The sequence below is a fragment of the Takifugu flavidus genome, chromosome 20, assembly GCF_003711565.1.
Source record: "Takifugu flavidus isolate HTHZ2018 chromosome 20, ASM371156v2, whole genome shotgun sequence".
Taxonomy (NCBI): domain Eukaryota; kingdom Metazoa; phylum Chordata; class Actinopteri; order Tetraodontiformes; family Tetraodontidae; genus Takifugu; species Takifugu flavidus.
The window spans coordinates 6663364-6685863 of record NC_079539.1 but is presented as its reverse complement, the minus strand read 5'-3'; the positions used below and the strand labels follow the sequence as shown (position 1 = coordinate 6685863).

The 22500-nt window shown below is 53.9% G+C and overlaps 2 protein-coding genes across 3 annotated transcripts in view; one reads left to right on the top strand and one right to left on the bottom strand.

Annotated features, from left to right (window-relative positions):
- musk (muscle, skeletal, receptor tyrosine kinase) overlaps positions 1 to 4718 on the top strand; it is a 10409-nt gene extending 5691 nt beyond the window's left edge. Inside the window, exons 10-17 of the mRNA XM_057018676.1 lie at positions 1 to 164; positions 430 to 453; positions 530 to 618; positions 1647 to 1821; positions 1895 to 2081; positions 2149 to 2340; positions 2425 to 2573; positions 3253 to 4718. The exon at positions 1 to 164 is cut by the window's left edge and continues 30 nt beyond it. Of these exons, the coding sequence (XP_056874656.1) occupies positions 1 to 164; positions 430 to 453; positions 530 to 618; positions 1647 to 1821; positions 1895 to 2081; positions 2149 to 2340; positions 2425 to 2573; positions 3253 to 3944 (1672 nt within the window). The 3' untranslated portion in view covers positions 3945 to 4718. The remainder of the gene's footprint in view (positions 165 to 429; positions 454 to 529; positions 619 to 1646; positions 1822 to 1894; positions 2082 to 2148; positions 2341 to 2424; positions 2574 to 3252) is intronic.
- A 1863-nt stretch (positions 4719 to 6581) lies between these two features.
- lpar1 (lysophosphatidic acid receptor 1) lies at positions 6582 to 20157 on the bottom strand. Of its 2 annotated transcripts, XM_057018671.1 has the most exons (4): positions 19790 to 20157; positions 18824 to 19293; positions 13202 to 13951; positions 6582 to 9576 (listed from the first exon to the last, which is right to left on the bottom strand). In XM_057018671.1, exons 3-4 carry the CDS (start codon positions 13938 to 13940, stop codon positions 9260 to 9262), a joined length of 1056 nt encoding a protein of 351 aa, XP_056874651.1. In that variant the 5' UTR covers positions 13941 to 13951; positions 18824 to 19293; positions 19790 to 20157; the 3' UTR covers positions 6582 to 9259. The 2 variants fall into 2 exon arrangements, with proteins under 2 accessions (XP_056874651.1, XP_056874649.1); XM_057018669.1 differs by lacking the exon at positions 18824 to 19293 and having other exon boundaries at positions 19790 to 20144.
- Between the last annotated feature and the right edge of the window lie 2343 nt (positions 20158 to 22500).

Here is a 22500-nt window from a genome sequence, read left to right as displayed (position 1 = left end):
CTGTCAGGGGAAGTGGGCGGTCCTGGAGGGCGGCGCCTCGGCCCAGTCCGGCCTCTTCCGCTCTGGGACCGGGTCCAGCGGTACCAGTTCCCTGGTGCCCAACTGTCAGGCCTTACCGAGTCTTCAGGCGGACCCCAACGCCTGCACCCACGTCCCCTTCGCAGGTACGTCTGGTCAGAACGTAGGACCAGCTGGTTCTGGATCATAGAGGGCAACAAACGAAACTCTTCCAGAACAAACTGGATCCAGAACAAACTGGATCGACTGAACCGACTTGAATCGGGAAGGTTTTCCCAGAATAAACCTGGAAGTGTAGAGGAACTATTGGATTATTGATGTGAAGCAAGAGCAGGCGTGCAGTACCGGCATGTTTGTGGTGCTGCTGGACCAGAACCAGACCAGAACTCATCCTGGTGTCTCTCCTTTCAGACCTCAAGCTGGACCAGATCACAAGTGAGTGCAGCCACATCCATAAACCACCGGAGTTCCTCCTCCTCCACCCTGACTCCATCCTCTCTGTTTGCACCAGCGACCTGCTTCAGCGACCGAGGTCGTTTCTACCAGGGCGGCGTGAACGTGACCCGGTCGGGGACGCCGTGCCAGCCCTGGAACCATCAGGTGATCAGAACCTTCCAGCCAGAATCAGAACCCACCCAACTCCTGCCGCAAAGCAGTCTGGGAAACGGCTGCTGAAAACCTCAAAAGAACTAACCCTAACCCCCCCCCACACACACACACACACACACTCACAAACACACACACACACACACACACAGCAGAGGGGAGCAGCAACAGTTCACCCTAACACACCCTCTCACTCAGCAAAGCCATAAAAACATAAAGAGGCTTTTGGGCTGCAGGGAACATGTGTGTGTGAGTGTGTGTGAGTGTGTGTGTGTGTGTGTGTGTGTGTGTGTGTGCCAGGTCAGCAGAGAGGGAGGGGCTCCTTGTGTCACATCCTGCCTCTGGAAGCAATTAGTTTTCACACGCATACGCAGCAGCAGAGCAACAGTTGCTCTTGTGTAGCAGATCTTCGCTCTCCAACGTGAAGATCTGCTCCTTCTGCTGGTTTCTGACTTCATAGATGTGTTACGTTCTCTCTCTCTCTCACACACACACACACACACACACACACACACACACACACACACACACACAACAACCAGACCAATCAGAGCTGCGGATGATGGACATAAACTATGAGTCTGGTTTGGTTTTCAGCTCATTAAAGTTCTCTAAAGAACATTTTTAGAGAAGTTGTGAGATGATTGACCAGAAGGTGGAGGGCTCTTCAGGAGGGAGATGATGTGCTGCAGAGGTGAGATCTTCTCGCTCCTGAAACACTGAAGACGTGGCGGGAGCAATGAAGCTGTTTTCCTTGAATTGAGGGGTTGCGTCAACATTCTAAGTGTGTGAAAACTGAACCCTGAGAGCAGGTTTCTTCAGAAAGGATCACAGACTAATGCACCCTGGAGAGAAAAGTCCTGACTCATGAAGATAGCAGATGTGGAGTGTTTATGCTCCAGAAACACGTTGTTTCCCTCAGGAACGTTCTCAGACTTCAGCTCAGAGCCTCAGAAGAACCTGAAGAAGAACTTTAACACTGGATCACTGCCTCTGACCCTTTTCCTTGTCTCCCTCTGTAGCTCCCTCACCAGCACCGACTGTCTGCGGATGTGATTCCAGAGTTGAGGAACTCGAGGAACTACTGCAGGAACCCCGGGGGGGTAAGCGAGGGACCCTGGTGTTACACCAGTAATCCCAACATTCGCTGGGAGTTCTGCCCAGTGCCTCCCTGTGGCGAGACCAGCGTGGCTCCAGGTGCCGTCTTCTGCCGACTCTTCTGCCAATGGGGGGTCAGACCAGCCTGATCTCATCCGTCTCTGTTTGTCAGTGGTCAAGACAGAGTCTCCGGGCCCCCATCAGACCGTGCGCGTCCTCCCCCCCACCACCGTGTCCTACCCAGCCTACTCCATGTCCGTCATCATCATCGTCCTGTCCACCCTCGCGGCCGCCGTCCTCTTCACCATCGCCGTCCTCGCCTGCCGCAGACAGAGGAAGCAGTGGAGGAACAGGAAGAGGTAAGTCACACCTGTCGGCCTTCCCTGAGGCTCCGCCTCTCCCTTGACTCCGCCCTCACCCCTGCAGAGTGATGGAGACCCCGACGCTGAGCGCGCTGCCCTCAGAGCTGCTGCTGGACCGGCTCCACCCGAACCCCATGTACCAGCGGGTCCCCCTGCTGCTCAACTCCAAGCTGCTGGCCCTGGAGTATCCCCGGAACAACATCCAGTACGTCCGCGACATCGGAGAAGGAGCCTTCGGGCGCGTGTTCCAGGCCAGGTGAGAGGGTGACGTTAGCAGGACTGGTGGTTCCAAACCTTTGAGGTGTGTGTGTGAGTGTGTGTGTGTGTGTGTGCGCTGCAGAGCTCCGGGCCTGCTGCCGATGGAGTCCTTCACCATGGTGGCTGTGAAGATGCTGAAGGAGGAGGCATCAGCTGACATGCAGAATGACTTCCAGAGAGAGGCGGCGCTCATGGCCCAGTTTGACCATCCAAATATTGTCAAACTACTGGGTGAGTGTGTGTGTGTGTGTGTGTGTGTGTGTGTGTGTGTGTTGGAAACAGTCAGATCTCCATCTTTAATGAAGAAGAGGTCCAAAATAAACAGCCAACAGCACCAGTTGGCTGCTGTTGTGTCCTTGTTGTCCACAGCTAAACAAACGTCCACCATAAACATCAAACTGGGCCAGTTCAGCCGATCTAATCTAACACAAACAGCTGGTCTCCAAATATCCTTCCAGGAAAACATCTGGCCATATAAAACACAGTCAGAGTAGATGGAAAATTTCAGTTCACGCTCCAGTGTTCGACATCAACGGGCTGACAAAGACAGTTTTTGTGACGTATCAGGAGCTCCTGAAACCAGAGAGGTGGATTTCTTTATTTTTAGCTCCCTCTAATTACCCCAGCGGCTAATAATAACCATGCGAAAACAGAAGCATCCTGCATTATTGGCTCGATCCCGTGTATCTACTCCTCTCTCTCTCTCTCTCTCTCTCTCACACACACACACACACACTCACACACACACACACACACACTCACACACACACACACACACACACACACACACACGTCCTAACAAACGCACAGCTCAGCTGCAGTACCGCAGTCCGCCACTAGAGAGACCAGCGATGCCTTCAGGAGCCCCGAGTCAAGGTCGTAAACTGCAGTTGTCTGTATCCTCCCACAGGTGTGTGTGCGGTGGGCAAGCCTATGTGCCTGATGTTCGAGTACATGGCCCACGGTGACCTGAACGAGTTCCTTCGCCGCCGATCCCCCAACCGGTCGTTGCGCACCATCAGCCGGGCCAGCCTATCAGGTCGCAGCTTCACGTCCGAGCTGGAGGCGGGGCTTCTCTCCTGCGCCGATCAGCTGTCCATTTCTAAGCAGATCGCGGCGGGGATGGCGTACCTGTCGGAGCGCAAGTTCGTCCACCGAGACTTGGCCACGCGGAACTGCCTGGTGGGGGAGGACATGGTGGTGAAGATCGCCGACTTCGGCCTCTCCCGGAACATCTACTCAGCTGATTACTACAAAGCCAACGAGAACGACGCCATCCCCATTCGCTGGATGCCCCCGGAGTCGATCTTCTACAACCGCTACACCACGGAATCCGACATTTGGGCCTACGGCGTGGTGCTGTGGGAGATCTTCTCCCACGGGATGCAGCCGTACTACGGGATGGGCCACGAGGAGGTGATCTACTACGTGAGGGACGGTCACATCCTGTCCTGTCCCGAGAACTGTCCCATGGAGCTCTACAACCTGATGCGTCTGTGCTGGAGCAGCCAGCCGTCGGAGCGGCCCGGCTTCAGCAGCATCCACAGGATCCTGGAGCGGATGCACCAGAACGTGCTGAGCGTGGACGCCGAGGCCGACTGACGACACCTTCGGACTCAGACGATCATAAATCCACATCACGACAGGAAGACGCCATGTGGACTCGGAGCAGGAAGCGAGCAGGACAAAGTCCAGAGAACAGAAGGTCGACCTGGTGGAGCTCGGACCAGCACGTGGTGGTTGGTCCGGTGACCTTCTGCAGAGAAGGAAGCGGGAAAACTCGGGACTGTTTCTGATTCCACGTCGGCACTTTAAACCAGTGCTGTTTTCCATCCTTCCATCTTGTAAGGTCGCGGGGTCGCGGGGGGGGCTGGAGCCTGTCCCAGGACCCCTGGTGCAGGAGGCGGGTCCTGCACCAGGGGTCCTGTTGACAGGTGATCGCACTGTTATTCCACTTCTGGGCATTCTCTCTATTTCTTACGTGTTGGGCTGAAACAGTCGCCCTCCGAGGGACTTTAAATTCTTTCTGATCAGGTTTTCTTCTGAAGAGACGAATATAAAACGTCCAGTTTTAAGACACGTGCTTCCCTCTGTGTCCAGGAACGCCTCAACGAGCGGCGGGGGCGTTAGCGAGCGGCTACAGAGGCTGGCTATTGGCTCACAACCGCTAACGTTAGGCCAATATTCCATACGCTTGTTTGTTATCATGCAGTTGTAATTTTATATTTCAAATGTTTGTCTTTTGTGTTCTCTGTCACTCCACATTTGATCCTTCGGAGTGATACGTTATTGAGTGATTACAGCAATAATCAGAACTTTTTTATCATTTGAAACCTGTAAAGTGAATAATTTAGTAAATTAAAGAATTTGATTTTATGTTTTTTGCCTAAATCTGAACTTCAAAAATGATCCCTGAGAAATGAGGCCTACCTGCAATACTGCTGACGACCACAAGAGGGGCGTACAGGTGGTCCCCAGAGAGATGGAGAGCTTGTGTGTGTGTGTGTGTGTGTGTGTGTGTGTGTGTGTGTGTGTGTGTGTGTGTGTGTGTGTGTGTGTGTGTGTGTGTGCAGTATAAACTGTTTAAAGTGTTTGGCCTGTTGGTGTTACTCCCTTTTCCTCCCTTCCTCCTCCTCCTCCTCGTGTCATCGATTCCTCCCAGAATCACTTTGATGATGAATGAGATCAATAATTCTTCATACGGAGGACAGAAGAAAACAGGAAGTGAGCGAGTGGAATAGTTTCTCTAAGGAACATTTTAAATGGTATTTTTATGAAAAAAGATGGGCAATATTGTTTGAGATGGAATTTCAAATCGTTAAAACTATAAAAAAAGAGGAACTTTGAGGGGGAAATGGAGGGCAAAGATCAAAGAACAGAGACAGAGAATGAAAAGATGTCCATAAATGTAGCAGTCATCCCTTTCATGGCGCCTTTATCGCGTCTTCTCTACCTTTTTATCTAAATGGACTTCCTGTCGATGCTCGACAACATTCTCAGTGTTTGTTGATTTATTCTGCAGTGAAACTCACTTCCTGTTTGGCCACGATAGCGTCCGGCTGCTCCATTGATAACCGACCACATTTTTGTCGACCTTTGTCGCCTGAATATTCGGAGCGTCACAAAGTTTGAGAGGTGATTCGGGAGGAACGAATAAAACACGAGAATGTGAACTTTGCTAAACTCCATCAAATAAAAGTAGAGAAACATTCAAAAACAAGCCCTAATTCTGCCGTCACACGCGATCGTGGGAAGAATCCACGCAGACGACGATTTGACATCCTCGTCACTCAGCAACGCCGCGTTTGAGCTTCCTGTCAGCCTCTGATTGGCTGAGCTTCCCGGCAACAGGAAGTGGCCGACATATATCAGTCAGCTGCAGGCTAGCGCTCGCTAAAGCTCTGGAACAATAAACAGAGCCGCTGAAAAGTCTTTCCAATAAAAACACCGGCGTGACACTGAGCAGCTCGTACGGTAGTAGCAAAGACACGCCGCGCCGCTGCAGCTGCACGCCAGTCTGCAGCACGCCGCCGCCGCGGCTGCACGCCAGTCTGCAGCACGCCGCCGCCGCGGCTGCATGCCAGTCTGCAGCACGCCAGTCTGCAGCGCGCCAGTCTGCAGCGCGCCAGTCTGCAGCGCGCCGCCGCCGCGGCTACACGGCAGTCTGCAGCGCGCCAGTCTGCAGCACGCCGCCGCCGTTTGGATTTACAGTCCCAACGCAGAATAACAACAATAAACGCTGTTTATGTGCGTTTACAACCAAAAGACAACAGGTTTAAAATGAAGCTCCCGCTGGGACCTGTGGGCGGGGCTCCGATCCACCAACAGCACAGCGACATTCAAGGCCTTTCAGAGCTAACACGGTATGGTTGCTAATGCTAGCCTCAGTGTTTACGCTCCTAATGTGAGCGAGCAGACCTTAAGCCAGCGCAGCATAAACAGTGAGATGTTTCTGCACAGCTCTTCTAACATCACCCTGACGACCACAAATCAGCCCGACACGATGAGCGGTTATAAACACGGAGGCGTTTCTGCGAACAGTCAAGGCTTTCTGACGTCCAAACACGCTCAAGGCCCTCAGACGATGGCCGCGGCGCCTCAGCGGCGTTCCGTATCAGCCTGGGACATAAACATAAACACAGCAGTGACATGTCAGGACGGATGAATGAATTCATCGGTTGGTTTAATCGGCCAGTAACGAGAGCAACACGTTTCCATTAATGAGCAAAAGGCTTCAGCTTCATGTAAATATCTTTATTTACTTGCCGTTAAAATGATTCGTTTATAGTGGACGATACGCGAGTCGACTGAAATGGTCGACATAAATAAAGACAATTTTCCTCAACTGTACAAAAAAAAGGAAGCAAAATATGCTGTTGATCAAACAATCAAAGTAATGAACCCAAACGGACCAGAACAAACGTCAACAAGAGCTTATTAAGGAGGGGGCGGGGCTAATGAGCTGGAATACAGCCGGCCACCAGGGGGCGAAAGAGGAGATTCAACATGTTCCCTTTAATTTGCTTCATAGAATCACTTCATAGAACCTTTAAGAATCTACAGTTGCATCATTTTTAAGGCTGTTTATTTTATAAAAAACAACTAATACTGGCTTGAATATTGGTTCAACATTACAAAGTTAAAGAGGACGTTAACATCACCTGCACAGGTGTGACCGCTCACCTGTGGGTGTGGCCAGACGTTCAGCAGACGCCACGCTGGAGTGGATTCACTCGTTATGGAGGAGTGGAAGGCAGCGCATGCTTGGATACGAGTTAATACGCGTCACAACAGGAGGAGTTAGCATCATAATACAGGAGACATTTACACACACGTTCCCTTGGTGATTAATGAGGATTACCATATTTCATATACAGGTGCTGTGCACGTACAGGCACAGTGGTGCACCAGAGCCACGCACTGGTAAACATAGGTGCTGTTTTCTAACCTGATTTAGGGACAAAGAGAGAGGTTTTAATCCATGTTTGTATTAGCTTGGACTTTAGCAACCCTGCTACCGCTAACAGGAGTGAAACCCCGAAATGTAAATACACGAGAGGATTAAGACACGTGAATGGAGATCACAAAACTGTGGACAAAAATGGGATTTTTTTACAGTGTAAAGGCGCAGCAAACGCTGAAAAGGCCGACAGGCATCAAGTTCCAAGCTGGAGAATCTCCATCTGTGTGAAGGATCGGCTCGGCGTGTCGGGAACGTTTGGACGAAACCACAGCAACAACATCTCACTTCCGGGAAAAAACATTTGCCTGCATTTCGGGCTGCGATTCCAGCTGTTCTGTCAGCTGCTCGGAGCGTCTGTCCACATTCTTTGGCTGGAAAGTGTTTTGACTCCACCGGGGGGGGGGGGGGTCGTCGTGCGTGCCGCAGCATCGGCAGGTCGACTCAGCTGTCTGCAGCAGGGGTCATGTGACCACGCCTCTGTAGACACCCCTGATTAGCTTTGGATGCTACAGGAAGCGCATGTTCTCGGAGCTATACTGCTGGTTTCCATCCAACCAACATCACGTGGGAGTTCCATCAAACTCTCCGCTAACTAAAACAACTTCCTTCAGTCTTCCTTCATCCCCTCATTGACCTTCTGGCCCCCCAGTAAGGGTCACTGGGGGTCTGGTGCCAAGCTGGGCGTGACAACACACAGATTATTTAACACATTTCATGCGTTTGGTTCGGAGGCGGTGAGGATTTTCCCATCACCCACGGTTAAACCGTAAAAATAGAAAATATCCGTTTTGGAGCACTTAGAAATAAGAAAATTACGAGTAAAAATGTGTCTGCCGCCCTCTTCACGCTTCCCTCCACTCACCCATGAGCCAACATGCTAGCTTCCCACCATTAGCACGTAGCTCAGTCCATCACGGAGCTGCAGCTTAGCTCCGCCCCTTCTGACTGGTAACTAGTTAGTGACCTCTGGTCCCATAGATCCATCAACATTTCTCAAATGGACATTTTAAGGCATCGTTTTAAGCTGGATCCAGTCTAGCACCAATGCTAAGCTAACATGTTTCGTCGGTGCTCTAAGGCCTGAAACAGTCAGTGCAGTTGCCAGATGCACCCTGGGAAACCTGCGCAGGCGCCTCACAACTCATTTAAAGGGAGTAAATCTCAAACATTTCAGGGAAACTCGGCAACTTCACAGAAACGTGGCTGCAGGTCCAGTCACACGTCCTAAATGTGGACTATTAAACAGCGAGGAGTCCCCCCGTCACCATGGAAACACCCCTGGAACAGATTCACCGGAGAGCTTTAATGTCCAGAAAAGGTCAAGGGTCACCTGATCTCCTAGATGTGTGAGGGAGGATGAGGACGAAGCAGCTTCCGTTCGGATGGCTGCGATTATTGCGACCCAGGAACATCCTGGAGATGTTCCTGGAGATGTTCCACGCTCCAGGAACATCCTGGAGATGTTCCACAGGATGTTCCACGCTCCAGGAACATCCTGGAGATGTTCCACGCCGACCTTCACCAGCACCTAAAGGCCCCTAAAGCCACCAGAGATGAGGAAACATTCAGATATGTGGTTTAAAATTTGCTAAAGTCGGAGCCAAAGAGGACCCAAGGTTCCCAGTTCAGGAAAGGTTTGAATAGGCAGAACGTCCTCCTGACCTCTGAGACCACAAACCTCAGAGACACCTGGAGGAAGAGGAGGGTCCACTGGCATCACCTTCACGTCACAGATTCATTTTAAATATCAGCATCGTCACAGCAACACGCTTACTAACAAAGAACTAACTAAGGAACTAGAGAAACGGCCTCTCCGAGTCTGTTGGACCTCCACAGATCCCTCCTTCCTTCCTTCCTTCCTTCCCTCCTTCCTTCCTTCCTTCCTGTAGTCCAGCTCTTCCTCGCTGTCCCCGCCCAGATTAGCCCCTCCCAGCTCGGAGGAGCCGCTCTGCCTTTATACCACCGAGTGTTCGTTGTTGTGGTGGTGGTGCATCGCGCCGCTCAGCACCGTGTGGTTGACGGAGGACGCCGAGCGGTCCGAGCCCTCCGCCGTCGCTCCGTTGACGTTCTCCTGCCGCCGACAGCAGAGGATCTGCCGGAAGGTGGCGCTCATCTCCTTGTCGCGGTACGAGTAGATGATTGGGTTCATGGCCGAGTTGAACTCTGCGAGGAGCAGGAAGAACTTCTCGAAGGTGAGGATGTTGCAGGTGGAGCAGAAGACGTCGAGGAGGAGGATGACCAGGCCGGGCGTCCAGCAGACGATGAAGGCACCTGAGGAAGACGGAGAAACAGAGTCAAGCTCCCACAAATGGAAAAGGTTCTGGACCGTCGGCGCTGCTAACCGCCGAGCCACAGCGGCTTCCCTTCGGACCGTCACAGAACATCACCCAGAGGAACCGCGACCTCCTCAAACTTCAGCCAAATCCAGCTTTCCTCCATTAGGGTCCTCGGAGGCCCGGCGGGACCGGTTTGGAGCGGCGGTACCAGGACCGGCCCATCCTGAATCATCATCATCATCATCATCGGCGTCATCTCCGTCACATCCGTAATCATCAGAGCGTGTGTGTGTGTGTGTGTGTGTGTGGGGGGGGGGTGGGGGGGGGGGGTCATGTTCAGCAGAACAAGGCGGGAGACATTAAACTCTCAACCTATTGACACGGAGGTCTGTTATCTGTTAGCGCTGGGCGGCGGCAGCGGCAGCGGCAGCGCCCTGACCTCACTCCCCAGCTATGCGACGACCCCGACCAGAGAAAGTCTGAAAGATCCAACTTTCACTGAAACATCTGAGACTTTTCTGCGTTAAGGTTCCCATGAACGACCTCGTGGTCATCGTCCCCGCCTCTAATGGACGGTGAGCCTAACGGCGTCCAAGATGGCTGCCCATTCACGCCTAGCATTGATGCTAACAGGGGGCGGGGCTCTGTCTCAGCAGGCGGCGGTTCTTGTGTCCTGCCAAGTGTGCTCCAAGTCTCCAGGAAGTGCACTTGCCCCGCCCATTTTTTGGGAAGTAGGCACTTAAAAGACCAGAAGTTCGCTAGTCTCAAACCGCCTATTGAGAGTCCCGCGGTGGGCGGAGCCTGTACCTTCTGGGCTTCTTTTGAAGCGCCACACGCTAACGCTCCTACACGTGTCACAACGGCCTGTTCCTCGGCGCTCGCCATCACGCCGGGACAACAGACGAAGAGCTGCAGCGTCTCCGGTGTCTCAGCTGAGTCCGTCCCTCAGAGACTTCCGGCTTCTTCCAACCCATCAGCAGACGTCCTGTCCTGCAGCTGCACTTTGTCTCGCGTCTCACATTTCCACTAATGTACATTTGCTTTCATGGTTGAAGAGAACAAATAGACACTCGGTATTAAATTCCAGCTCCCGTTAATCTGCGGCCTTCCTCCCTTTTTCCGAGACTCTCCGTCATTTCTTCCTCCTCTTTTCTCTTCCTTCTGTCTCCGTTGTCTTCGTTTTCTCCTAAAACCAAACGTGGACGGTGATGTCCTGGCGTCCGTCAGCGACGCGGCATCTGTGGCCATGTGTCGGCGCTGGTATGTCCCGGCGCTCCGGGCTGTCTGGGATGGGACGGAGAGCAGCAGCTTCTCCATAATGGACTCATTCACAGAGCCGGCAGCACCTGACTCGAGCTAATCGGAGCGCTAATCTGAGCAACTCTGTCGGTGTCATTCAAACAAATTCCTGAACGGGAGACGGTCCGGACGGTCCGGACGGTCGGACGCTGACCCTCGTCAGGAGGCTTCAAGTGAACCAGACAGGAAGAACGGGAGGGAAGTGTGTGAGGAGATTAGCCGTGGATGCTAATCCCAGCGCTGCCGCGGACGTTTCTCAAATGTTTCCACATGTTTGTGACCCTCGTCTGGCTTTTATTCACATCAAAAACATCCTGAAGTTTGAGATTCCAGATGAACTCTTGTCCCTCTCTTCCGTAGCCAGCGGAATTTTGTCCGCATGTGTGCATGTGAAAGAGAGTGTGACCAACTGTCTTCCCTCTTTCCTCCCTCCAGAGGAATCGCCCACGTCCGGTTTTCCAGCGCCCAGAAGTGGCGAGGTGGCGGGACCAGTTGCCATCATCTGCTCGCCATGTGTCGACCACATGATAAGGACGACTGCTGCCGTGGGAGAAGGTCTCCGTCCCCGGAGCGTCAGCGGACAGTAGTTCCAACAGCACTCTCCTCAACGGTTAAAAAAATGACCTCACTCAGAAACGGCGGATTCCAGACTGAAGGAAAACACATCACACCCTCATCCGAAGCCCGACTCCCGCAGCCCGGGACAACAAATAAAAGCCCTTCAGGAATTCCAACCAGGAAACCAGGGTTGTACAGCTAAATGTGTGTCGGGATGAAGTCGCCTCCCGGTGTGAAAGAGATGAGATCATGTAAAGCACAGCTCACACTGGGCCGTTATTACTCGCTTATTACAACTTCCAAGGTAAATGAAGTATTTCCACGTCTTCCCCTCTCCCGGGACGACAGCAGGATCTAACTTTCCCCAGCGGAGCCTTGGAAGGCCGCCCTGCAGAGCGCTAACACCCTTCTGCTTTAGATTAACGTCAGAGTAAAGACAACAGAGGCCACAGGGTGAGATAACACAGCGAGGACCCGGGGAATCACGTGGAATCCTGCGGTATGTTTTGTCTGGGACCAACACTTCCTGCTTCCAGGCTGCACTATTCCGTTTCCCACACGTTCCTCTCCTAACTGCTCAGGTCTGCTACGTTGCTGCCGTCATTCCAGCCCAGGAGGAGCTTGACTGGTTCCACTGGAGGAGGAGTCTGACATGAAATGGTCACTGGTTCTGGACGCTGGTTCTGGACGCCACTGGAGACCCACAGAAACACGGCTTGAAACGCTCGAGATCAAAATCTGATCCGCATCCACACAGAAACAGAAACAGCAGAAGAAGAACACAACAGCAGCTTAGCATGGTGAAGCTATCAGGCTCCGATATCTTTATGCTTGGACGTGATGATGCTACCGTGGCAACAGCTCCATTGGTGCCCGAGATGATGCTAACAGCGATGCTAGCAGGACACAGACGAATCACGTGTTTCTCTGTGCTGCTGTTGACTTTAAATGTGCGATTAAATCAGCCTGGAGACACAGAATCAACAGATGGATCCAAAGGAGACACTGGATCAGCCGGGTCCAACAAGAGATCCTGCTGATGGTGGACAGCCCAGTACAGACGGTCAGTACAGACGGTCGGTACAGACGGTCGGTACGGAGGGTCGGTACGGAGGGTCAGTACAGACGGTCGGTACGGACGGTCGGTATTGTGGGTCGGTACAGAGGGTCGGTACAGGCGGTCAGTACAGACGGTCAGTACAGACGGTCGGTACGGAGGGTCGGTACAGACGGTCGGTACAGAGGGTCGGTACTGTGGGTCGGTACAGACGGTCGGTACTGTGGGTCGGTACAGACGGTCGGTACAGACAGCCGGTACTGCGGGTCGGTACAGACGGCCGGTACAGACGGTCGGTACTGTGGGTCAGTACAGACGGTCGGTACAGACGGTCAGTACTGTGGGTCGGTACTGTGGGTCGGTACAGACGGTCAGTACTGTGGGTCGGCACAGACGGTCGGTACAGACGGTCGGTACTGTGGGTCAGTACCGACGGTCGGTACAGACGGTCAGTACTGTGGGTCGGTACTGTGGGTCGGTACAGACGGCCGGTACAGCAGGTCGGTACAGACGGTCAGTACTGTGGGTCAGTACAGACGGCCGGTACAGACGGTCGGTACAGACGGTCAGTACAGACTGTCGGTACAGACGGTCGGTACAGTGGGTCAGTACAGACGGTCGGTACAGGCGGTCAGTACAGACTGTCGGTACAGACGGTCGGTACTGTGGTCGGTACTGTGGTTAACAGAAAGTGAGTGTTTCTTACCCAAAACGATGGCCACCGTTTTCAGCAGGGACATCATGGTGTCCCGGTTGCGGCGCGGACCGGAGCTGTGCCGCGACATCCTCATGGTCCTCTGGCGCACGTAGACAAAGATGTGGGCGTACAGCGTTACCATGACGGCAAAGGTCACCAGGTTAAACACGGCCCAGAAGATCAGATAGGAGTTGCTGTAAAGCGGCGCCATGTTGGAGCAGGTGTCGAGGCTGCAGATGCAGTTCCAGCCCACGCTGGGGATGGCGCCCATGACGATGGACATGGTCCAGATGATGACGATCACCACCACCACGCGCCTGTTGCTCATGCGCGTGTGCAGCTGCATGCGGAACACGGTAATGTGGCGTTCAATGGCGATGGCCAGCAGGTTGACCACGGACGCCGTGAGGCTGGTGTCGATCAGGCCTTGGCGCAGCAGCCACGTGGACACGGTGAGGCGCCGCGTGTTCGGACCCGTGTTGAACATCAAGTAGAAGTAGGCCAGCCCGGCGAAGAAGTCAGCAGCTGCCAGGTTGGCCATCAGGTAGTAGATGGGGAAGTGGAACCTCCGGTTGACGTAGATGGCGATCATGACCAGGAGGTTGGCGAGCATGATGAAGATGCAGACGGTGATGCCCAGGCCCATCACCAGCCGGCTGACGGTGTTCCAGTCCGTGGCCAGGTGCTTTCCACTCCGGTTGTAGAAGAAGGCGATGGTCTCGTTGTAGAAGCACTGCTCGCCCTCCATGGCTGCACGCTCTGGAAGAAGAGACGCAGAGCTGAAGCTGTGTGTGAAGTGTGTGTGTGTGTGTGCGTGACTGTTTGTTTGTGTGTGTGTGTGTGTGTGTGTGTGTGCGTGGGTGTGTGTGCGTGGGTGTGTGTGTGTGGGTGTGTGTGCGTGGGTGTGTTTGGGGGTGTGTTTGGGGGTGAATGAACCCCAGTGTGATATGAAGCTAATTCCATCCGGTGGTGTTTTTATGAGAGTTTCTGCTTTAAAGCAGAATTCACACACACACACACACACTCACTCACACACTCACACACACACACACACACAAACAAACAGTGCTCACAGCGTGCAGGTGTGTGTGATGGCCTCCAGCCTCCAGAGACGCTGTACCTCTTAAACACAAACAGGAAACAGGTGTGTCTGGGATAGGGGCGTGTCTGGGGATAGGGGCGTGTCCAGTCCCGCTGGCGTTGGGAGATTCCAACACTGAACAGCAGCTCAGCTGTTGGTCACTTCCAACGTGGAATGTATGTGAACTCATTAAAGGTCCCAGATTGATGTGAAGTTCAGCTTTGTGAATAATTGAAGGCTTTAAATAATCCATGAAGCTTAAAAGGGCAGAAATGGAGCAACAGAGGTGAAATCCGTTTAAACAGCTTCAGTATCACAGCAGCTCACCCTCCACATTCTTCCTGTGTCATAAAACACAACTAAAACTTTAACTACCACTGACTTCAATGGCAATGATTCCATGGAAGACACAACATTATGGGTCAATAACATTTAGCTAAGCTAGCTAGCAGCGTGCTAGTTTCAGTAGAATTCCCAACTATGATGGTATGAAGGACACTCTCCATTGATTGGAAAAGAAGGAACGTTCCTGGGAGGCATCTCCCTGGAAACGCTCTCTTTCGACAGCCGTGATACACGTTAAGTAATCTGGAGGGTTAGCTTTGACCGTAGCCGCGGTACAGCACGCGTTACTGTGTGTTCAGCATAGCACAGCACAGAGCAGAGGTTAGCATCAGATTGCTGTTTGTGATGGCTTATCTTTGATGTCTGCGGTCGGTTTCTAATTAGTCAGAGGTTTCTAATCGTTACTCAAGTCCAGACAACAGTTAGAGAGCCATTCGTAACAGAGCGAAGGATAAACCCGCAGCCGGAACCGCTAACACCACAAACCAGCGCTCAGCTCTTCCATTTGTCATCCACAGCTCACTTCCATTAAACATCTGGAGGGAACAGCGTCATCAAAAGTGCAGGAAGTGTCACTGGGCCTCCCACAACACTTTAGAGAGTGAGTGCGTGTGTGTGTGTGTGTGTGAAATAATTCCAGTGTATTACATGTGGGTGTGAAAAAGACAGAACAAAACACTTGTGTTTGAGTCGACACACTCGTCTTATTCTTTTCAGCAATGCATGATGAAGAAAGTGTGTATGTATGACAGCCAGTGTGTGTGTGTGTGTGTGTGTGTGTGTGTGTGTGAGAGAGAGATAGAGAGAGGACCACCCTGGAATCCACACTGGTGAGGTCATAGAACGAATATTGGAGCTTGATTCAGAACATACTGGATTAAGACACACACACACACACACACACGCTGCACACGCACACACACACATGCTGCACGCACACACACACACACCCTTTCTCTTCAACCAGACTCAAGACTCCTCTGCAAATGTTCTGGTGCCTCTTTGTGTCTGTAGAACAGCAGTGTCCTGGTTCCTCCTGGAGCTCCACTGGAAGCTGCTGGTTCATCGTGACAGTGTCGTTGTGGTTGTCGTGTCTTTACGAAGGTGTGAAAGTTCACAACAACTCTTGAGACACACCAGTGGAACCAGTGGAACCAGTGAGCAGTTGATCTGCCTTCAGGCAGCAAAGACGATAAAATAAAGGAGCGGCCGACACTTGAAGAGAAGTTGAGAGCAGCCGAAGAGCTCTGGAGCTCCTGGTGGATCCATCATCTGCTCCTGATTATGAACGTCTGCCAGAGGGGAACAAATCTTCAGGAGGAGCCCTGCAGCACCTCAGCTCTGACATGTAATCACCCTGAAGAGGAGGTTTAGTCTGGAGAGCGTTTGTTCAAGTGTCTGGAGCTTTATTACCCCACCAGAACCAAGGCCGTCCGTCACCCGTCCGCAGGAACCTGCTTCTTCACCAACTGACATCCAGAACATGGACCTCTGGAGTTCACACCAAAAACAGGCAGAGCTGCGGCCGCCCGAACCTCCGGCTGGTGTCTGGAGGGTCCGTCTGCTGGTTTGCTCCGTCCACCATCTTGTCTTGGGTTAGGGTTTCCACCAGCTCCCGGAGACTTCCCGTGAGAGCTCCTTCGGGTTCTTCATCATCGCTGGATGATGATCCGGGACTGAAAACGTGGACTTCAACAGCCGTGAGGAGGTTCCGACCTGCCCACTGACATCAGCTCACCTCTAATTAGCTGGTTTTTGAAGTCAACCCACCCCCACATCAACCACAAGTGACCTCCTGCCCAGACGTCCACCGACGTCCGTCCTTGTGGAGGTCCTCCAGGCACAGACACACTTTCAGAAGAGTGAATATAGAGGAGTCTGAGGGGGAGAAGGCCTCGAGGGAGCGGGGAGAAAAACAAATAAGCACAACTCATGGATGAAGAAGGAGACGTCCCTCGGAAGGTGAAGCCAAAACTCAGACGAAGAAGATCAAACAGCAACTTTAACTCCACAGATTCTGATCCCGTTTCTCTTCCTCTCGTCTTCCATCTCAGCCTCCTCGTCCACCTCAGCGCTCCGCACAACGTGCCCATTGTTTCCATAGCAGCCCACCCCAGAACGCAGAGGAAACACACACACACACACGCACACACACGCACACGCACACACAGCGTTGACTCAGGGGGCCACGAACTTCACTCCCAACACCAAATTGAGACGTGTTGAGTCAGAATCTTCGACGGATGAAACAGAACCTCAGAACCGGCGGGACCGCGGCTACAGACCATGTGACTACAAAAGCACCTGCTGACTGGTGGATTCTGTCTGACTCGTGAAAACCGTGACGAAACAGACACTTTTGACAGGAAGTGTCATGGCTGCTGTGGTCACGCGGCCGCCCGAGGTGCTGCTAAGCTGTTAGCGGCGGTTAATGTAGCAGCTTTTTAATTTAAGCAAACATCTTCAGTGGAAAGATGTCGTTGGATGCGACGAGTCCACGGATTCATGTTAAACTGGAAGTTTTGGGAAAATGAAGCTAAAAAGGATTTTGGCTGCGACAGACGCGCTGATATCGAGGTGGGTGTTCCAGTGGTTTAAGATTCGATTTCCAGCTGCTAAAATCGGGAATAAGGGTAAAATCCATCTGAATTTGCTATAAACTCTTCCAGGGACCGCCGACCGAGGCCTGATGACAAGCTGAAACCAGCGGGTTATTATCCGCCGAGCAGGCGATCGCGCAAATATCTGCCCAATAATCTGCTTTCCTTTATGATCTGTTCCACATGTTTGGGTACTTAGGGTAACGTTTCCGTAATCCTGGAAACGACCTCAGAAACGTGTAAACAAGACGTATAAAACACACACGCTGCGCACACACACACACACGCACGCTGCACACACACACACACACACACACACACGCTGCACACACACACACACACACACACTGCACACACACACACACACGCTGCACACACACACACACACACGCTGCGCACACACACACACACACACACTGCACACACACACACACACGCTGCACACACACGCTGCACACACACACTGCAGCCCATTCAAATGGAAGCCTAAAGCAGATTAGCGGCGACGCTAACGCGTTCTCCCTGGTGCAACAGTCGACCGTCCTGTTGGGGCAGAAGGTCAGACAAAGATGGCCGACGTGCGTCTGACGGAGACTTTACTGGGTCACCCTCCACCGAGAGCCACGGCGGAGCCTCTGTCCCCCGTTGAGTTCTGACCCTCCGCACGCTAACGCAACAGGAAGTGCCGCGACCGTGTGCAGCACGCCAGGACGGGCGTCTGCAGAGTGGACCCGGGCGTGTCCTCTGATCACATGACACCGTCCCAGACACTTTCCCTCGATGATGTCAGCGCAGGGATCGGGCCGACGTGTGTTGTGTTGGAGATGTGTTTCTCATTAAAGATGGGATGGAATAAAAAAGCTTTGACTGATTTGAGTCAGAAGGATGGAGGGTTGCTGGAAGTGAAGAAAGACCTGGGCTGGTTCTGGGGCCCACGAATGTTCTGAACCTTGTTTCTGATGAGGATCAGCAGAAGATGATGCAAGCTAGGTCCTGCGGCGCCGGCTAACATCTCATGTGAGACGCCGATCAGCGCCACTTCCTGCATTTCCGGTCTTCTATTTTCTCGGTACTTCCGTGTTTCCACTTCCCTCCATCATCTGCAGGCTGACATGCGTTTCCTCCAAGTCAAAGATAAGCGCCACAGTGTGCTGTGCTCAGGCCAACTAGCTAGCATGTTGATTAGCAACTAGCTGTGGTGTCTGCTGCAGTCGGGCTGATGGAGGGTGACCTGGGTGGGACCTGGGCGTGGCCTGGGGCCACCTGAGGCCACCTGGGGTGAACGGAAGCGCTGAGAGAGCGCCGCTGAGAGAGCGCCGCTGAGAGAGCGCCGCTGCATCGCTGTGGTGAAAAACCGACCAGAATCAGACTGATTCTTGTATGACGTAAATTAGATGAACAGGAAGGCCGAAGAAGGCTGACATTACAGGAACACGCAGCGAACATGAAACCAAAGACGATGAAGCGGTGAATTTTTGTGACGGTAGCAGCTGAGAAAGAGGATGTGGCGAGACCACCGACGCTGTCGCCACGGTGATGAAGGTCCAGCTGACATGAGCAGAACAAAGTGGGCAAACAAGACGAGCAGGGCGGCGACCCCGTTACCTGCGTGAATGTGGAAACAATCTGGACGCTGGGAGGAGGAATGGGTGGAATGTGGGTCCTCAGACGTGGGGGAGGAGGAAGGAGGCTTCAGGAATCACAACACAGATGGTTTCAGGACTGGGTCTCCTGACGGATGTCAGGCCGGCGTGGGGAGGAGGCAGGAGCGTCCGTCTTCCATGGAGACAGAAAGGCGTGCAGGGGAGGCTTGTTTGGTGGGAGCTGGGAGGTCAAAGGTCAGAGTCAAACCCTTCAAGACGTTTTTTGCTGTTTTCTTTTTGGCGGGTGTGAGGAATCCGTCGGGATTCGAAAGCTTCACAGACCTCGTCGCTCCGGGAGGAACCGTTGACGTGATCCGACCTTTAATCCAAAGATTCCGCGAGAGGACGGAGACGATGGAGTCTCCACTCAAAGATTAGCACTATCAGTCACGCTCGGACCGGCAGCCTCAGCCTCCGGCTTCTCTTTCCCTCCTCGAAACAATAAAAACGGAGATTCGGTAACTTGCTGGCGTATCTCTGATGTTAAAATGAGTTTTAAATCTCTAAAAAGACGCGAGATCCCAAATGAAAGCAGCCTGGAGGTTCGGGGAGGTTCCTGCCAGAGTGGAGGAGGACAGGCTGTAATCCGCCGCGGGTCACTCTGCTCTCTGGATCCGGTTCTGTTCAAGGACCAGCCCGGGTTCTGCTCTGGGCCAGGGCGCAGCTCCCCTCCTGCCGCCGACGGTGCCGGTTCGGGGGTTAAACACCTTTAGTTCGGCCCCTCCCGCCGCAAATGTTGCCCCAGAGAGGCTGAGAAACCGCGACTCTGGCGCAACAGGTCGCCACATAACGGTGCGCGCGGCGGCGTCACGCATCCGCTCGCGCCGTTAATCTAAAGCTCCGCGTCTACGTGGCAGGTACCGGTGATCCGCGCTGGAACTGTCCCCGTTTGGATCCCGAACCCAGCCCACGGATCGGTTCTACTCACCGCGTCTTCTTCTGTGGAGCTGGAGGTTCGCTTCGTGGTCCACTCCCTGGTCCCGGAGGTCCAACTCGAGCTCTGTCCGGGTTCCCGAAATTCCTCCTCAAGACGCAACTCGGGCGTCGGAGACGCGGCGATGCGGCGCAGAGCCAGGTGAGCCTCTCATCGCCTCCTCCGGCTCGGTTCGGTTCGGTTCGGGCTCCTCGTTCCTCTTCTTCTCGTTGGTTTCTCGGAAATTTTCCACACCGAGTTGCCGTGACGCGTCTCGCGCTGCGTCCTCGTGCCTCTCCGCGCCAAGCTCGCGCGTCTCTCTGACAGACACCATCTGCACGAGAGGACCTTTGTCTGCGCTTGACGTCACTCGCGCACGCCCACCCTCACACGCGCACGCCCACACGCGCATCACAATTGCCGTAAAAATCGGGAGGGAAGGTTGCAGGTTCCAGACAGGTGAAAGTACGTGCGCGTGATTCTCTGACACGTGCGCGTGCTTCACGATGACAACATTTGTCTTGGAAAAGTTGGAAAAGTTTCCTTCCAGCACAACTTTCCCTCTTTTTCCCTCCTCAGCTGCTAATTGGAACCACATTCCTGACGGGGGGGGGGGGGGCGACTCCACCAATGAAGAAATTCTGAACCGGGTTAAAAGGAAGAAGCCTGAAGCTCCGGTACGTGTTCTATTCCAAAGTTCTGACTCAAGCTCCAGAACAGCTGCTTCCCGTTTTCCTGCTTTTTCATTTCACAGCACAAGACCTGGTCCCGGACCGTCCTGGTCCTGGTCCGTCCTGGTCCCGGACTGTCCTGGTCCTGGTCCGTCCTGGTCCCGGACTGTCCTGGTCCTGGTCCCGGTCCGTCCTGGTCCTGGACCGTCCTGGTCCCGGTCCGTCCTGGTCCCGGACCGTCCTGGTCCTGGTCCTGGTCCTGGACCGTCCTGGTCCCGGTCCGTCCTGGTCCCGGACCGTCCTGGTCCCGGTCCTGGTCCTGGTCCTGGTCCTGGTCCTGGTCCCGGTCCGTCCTGGTCCCGGTCCCGGTCCCGGTCCCGGTCCGTCCTGGTCCTGGTCCTGGTCCCGGTCCGTCCTGGTCCCGTCACGTCTGCTGTCGCCGTTTTAGACAGTTTGTGTTTCAAAAGCCCCAAAATTCCTGAATCGAACTAGTTTTAGGTTTTAAACGTTCCGACCAGCGTTTCCATGAATGTTTCGGGTCAAACTTCCGCCCCGTTTCTCTCCTGATGCTGATGCTGGAGGTCACTCTGGAGGTCACTCTGGAGGTCCAACTCCTCCTCCCTGAACCTCCTCAGTTGGCGGCGTCTCTTCAGGCCTCAGTGTTTGTTTCCTCCCTCACAGAATAATCCCAACATGGATGAACCCTGCAGAACCCTGCGGGGGGTTCTGTTCGCCCCCCACCCCCGCCCCCCACCCCCGCCCCCCAGCACGTCAGCCCCCGTCAGCAAGGACAGGACCCAACCTGCTTGGCGGCGCTGACGCAGGGACGGTTTGGGAGGTGCGTGTTGAAGCTGCTGGACAAGCGAGGAAAGAGTTAAAAGGTCTGGACGGCTTTGATGGGCGGAGCCAGAGCAGCGGGGGGGTCACATGGGCGGAGCCAGAGCAGCGGGGGGGTCACATGGAGCGCAGGAAGAAAGGACTCGTGCACACGCAGGGTTGCATCATCACACAAACAGGCCGATTCTCATCCTGAAACACTCAAACTTGATGTTTGGGAGGGAGTTCGTCCGCTGAGATGAAGCTCCGCCCACCTCCGCCGTGTCAGCAAATCAGAGGCTGGCGCCGACTCAGCCTGTTCACGCCGACTCGTCGGTCAGATTCCGTTATTTTTATTTTTAGTCCTTCTCACTTTCACTGACAGCTGGGATCAGTCGGACAGGTGTCCATGTGGGCGGGGTCTCGGGTCAGAGGTCAAACCCTGGACCGTGGGGGCCCTGAAAACTGGGGTGGTCATGAGGTCACTCACACCTGAAAGGTTCCAACACCAGAGAGGCGGAGCCTGTCCTCTCGCCGCCGCCCACTTTTATCAAAGGGTGGAAGCATAAAGTCCAGATGGTAAAAATCAGAACACAAAGCGTCCACAGGTTTGGAGGAACATTTGAAACAGGCCTGGTCCTGGTCCAGAGTGAGCCGGCCTGGTCCTCATCCAGAGTGAGCTGGTCCTGATCCAGAGTGAGCCGGCCCTGGTCCTGATCCAGAGTGAGCTGGTCCTGGTCCTGAGTGAGCCGGTCCTGGTCCTGATCCAGAGTGAGCCGGCCCTGGTCCTGATCCAGAGTGAGCTGGTCCTCATCCAGAGTGAGCTGGTCCTCATCCAGAGTGAGCCAGCCCTGGTGCTGATCCAGAGTGAGCCGGCCCTGGTCCTGATCCAGAGTGAGCTGGTCCTGGTCCTGAGTGAGCCGGTCCTGGTCCTGATCCAGAGTGAGCTGGTCCTCATCCTGATCCAGAGTGAGCTGGTCCTGATCCTGATCAAGAGTGAGCTGGTGCTGGTCCAGAGTGAGCCGGCCCTGGTCCTGATCCAGAGTGAGCCGGCCCTGGTGCTGATCCAGAGTGAGCCGGCCCTGGTCCTGGTCCAGAGTGAGCTGGTCCTGATCCAGAGTGAGCCGGCCCTGGTGCTGATCCAGAGTGAGCCGGCCCTGGTCCTCATCCAGAGTGAGCTAGTCCTGGTCCTGATCCAGAGTGAGCCGGCCCTGGTCCTGATCCAGAGTGAGCTGGTCC

What these genes read in the sequence shown, in the direction of transcription:
- lpar1 (XM_057018671.1), bottom strand. Translation starts at nt 13,940, where the DNA reads ATGGAGGGCGAGCAGTGCTTCTACAACGAGACCATCGCCTTCTTCTAC. An exon ending in AACGGTGGCCATCGTTTTGG is followed by an intron (nt 9,577 to 13,201) that starts GTAAGAAACACT and finishes CGTCTTCCTCAG; the next exon opens with GTGCCTTCATCGTCTGCTGG.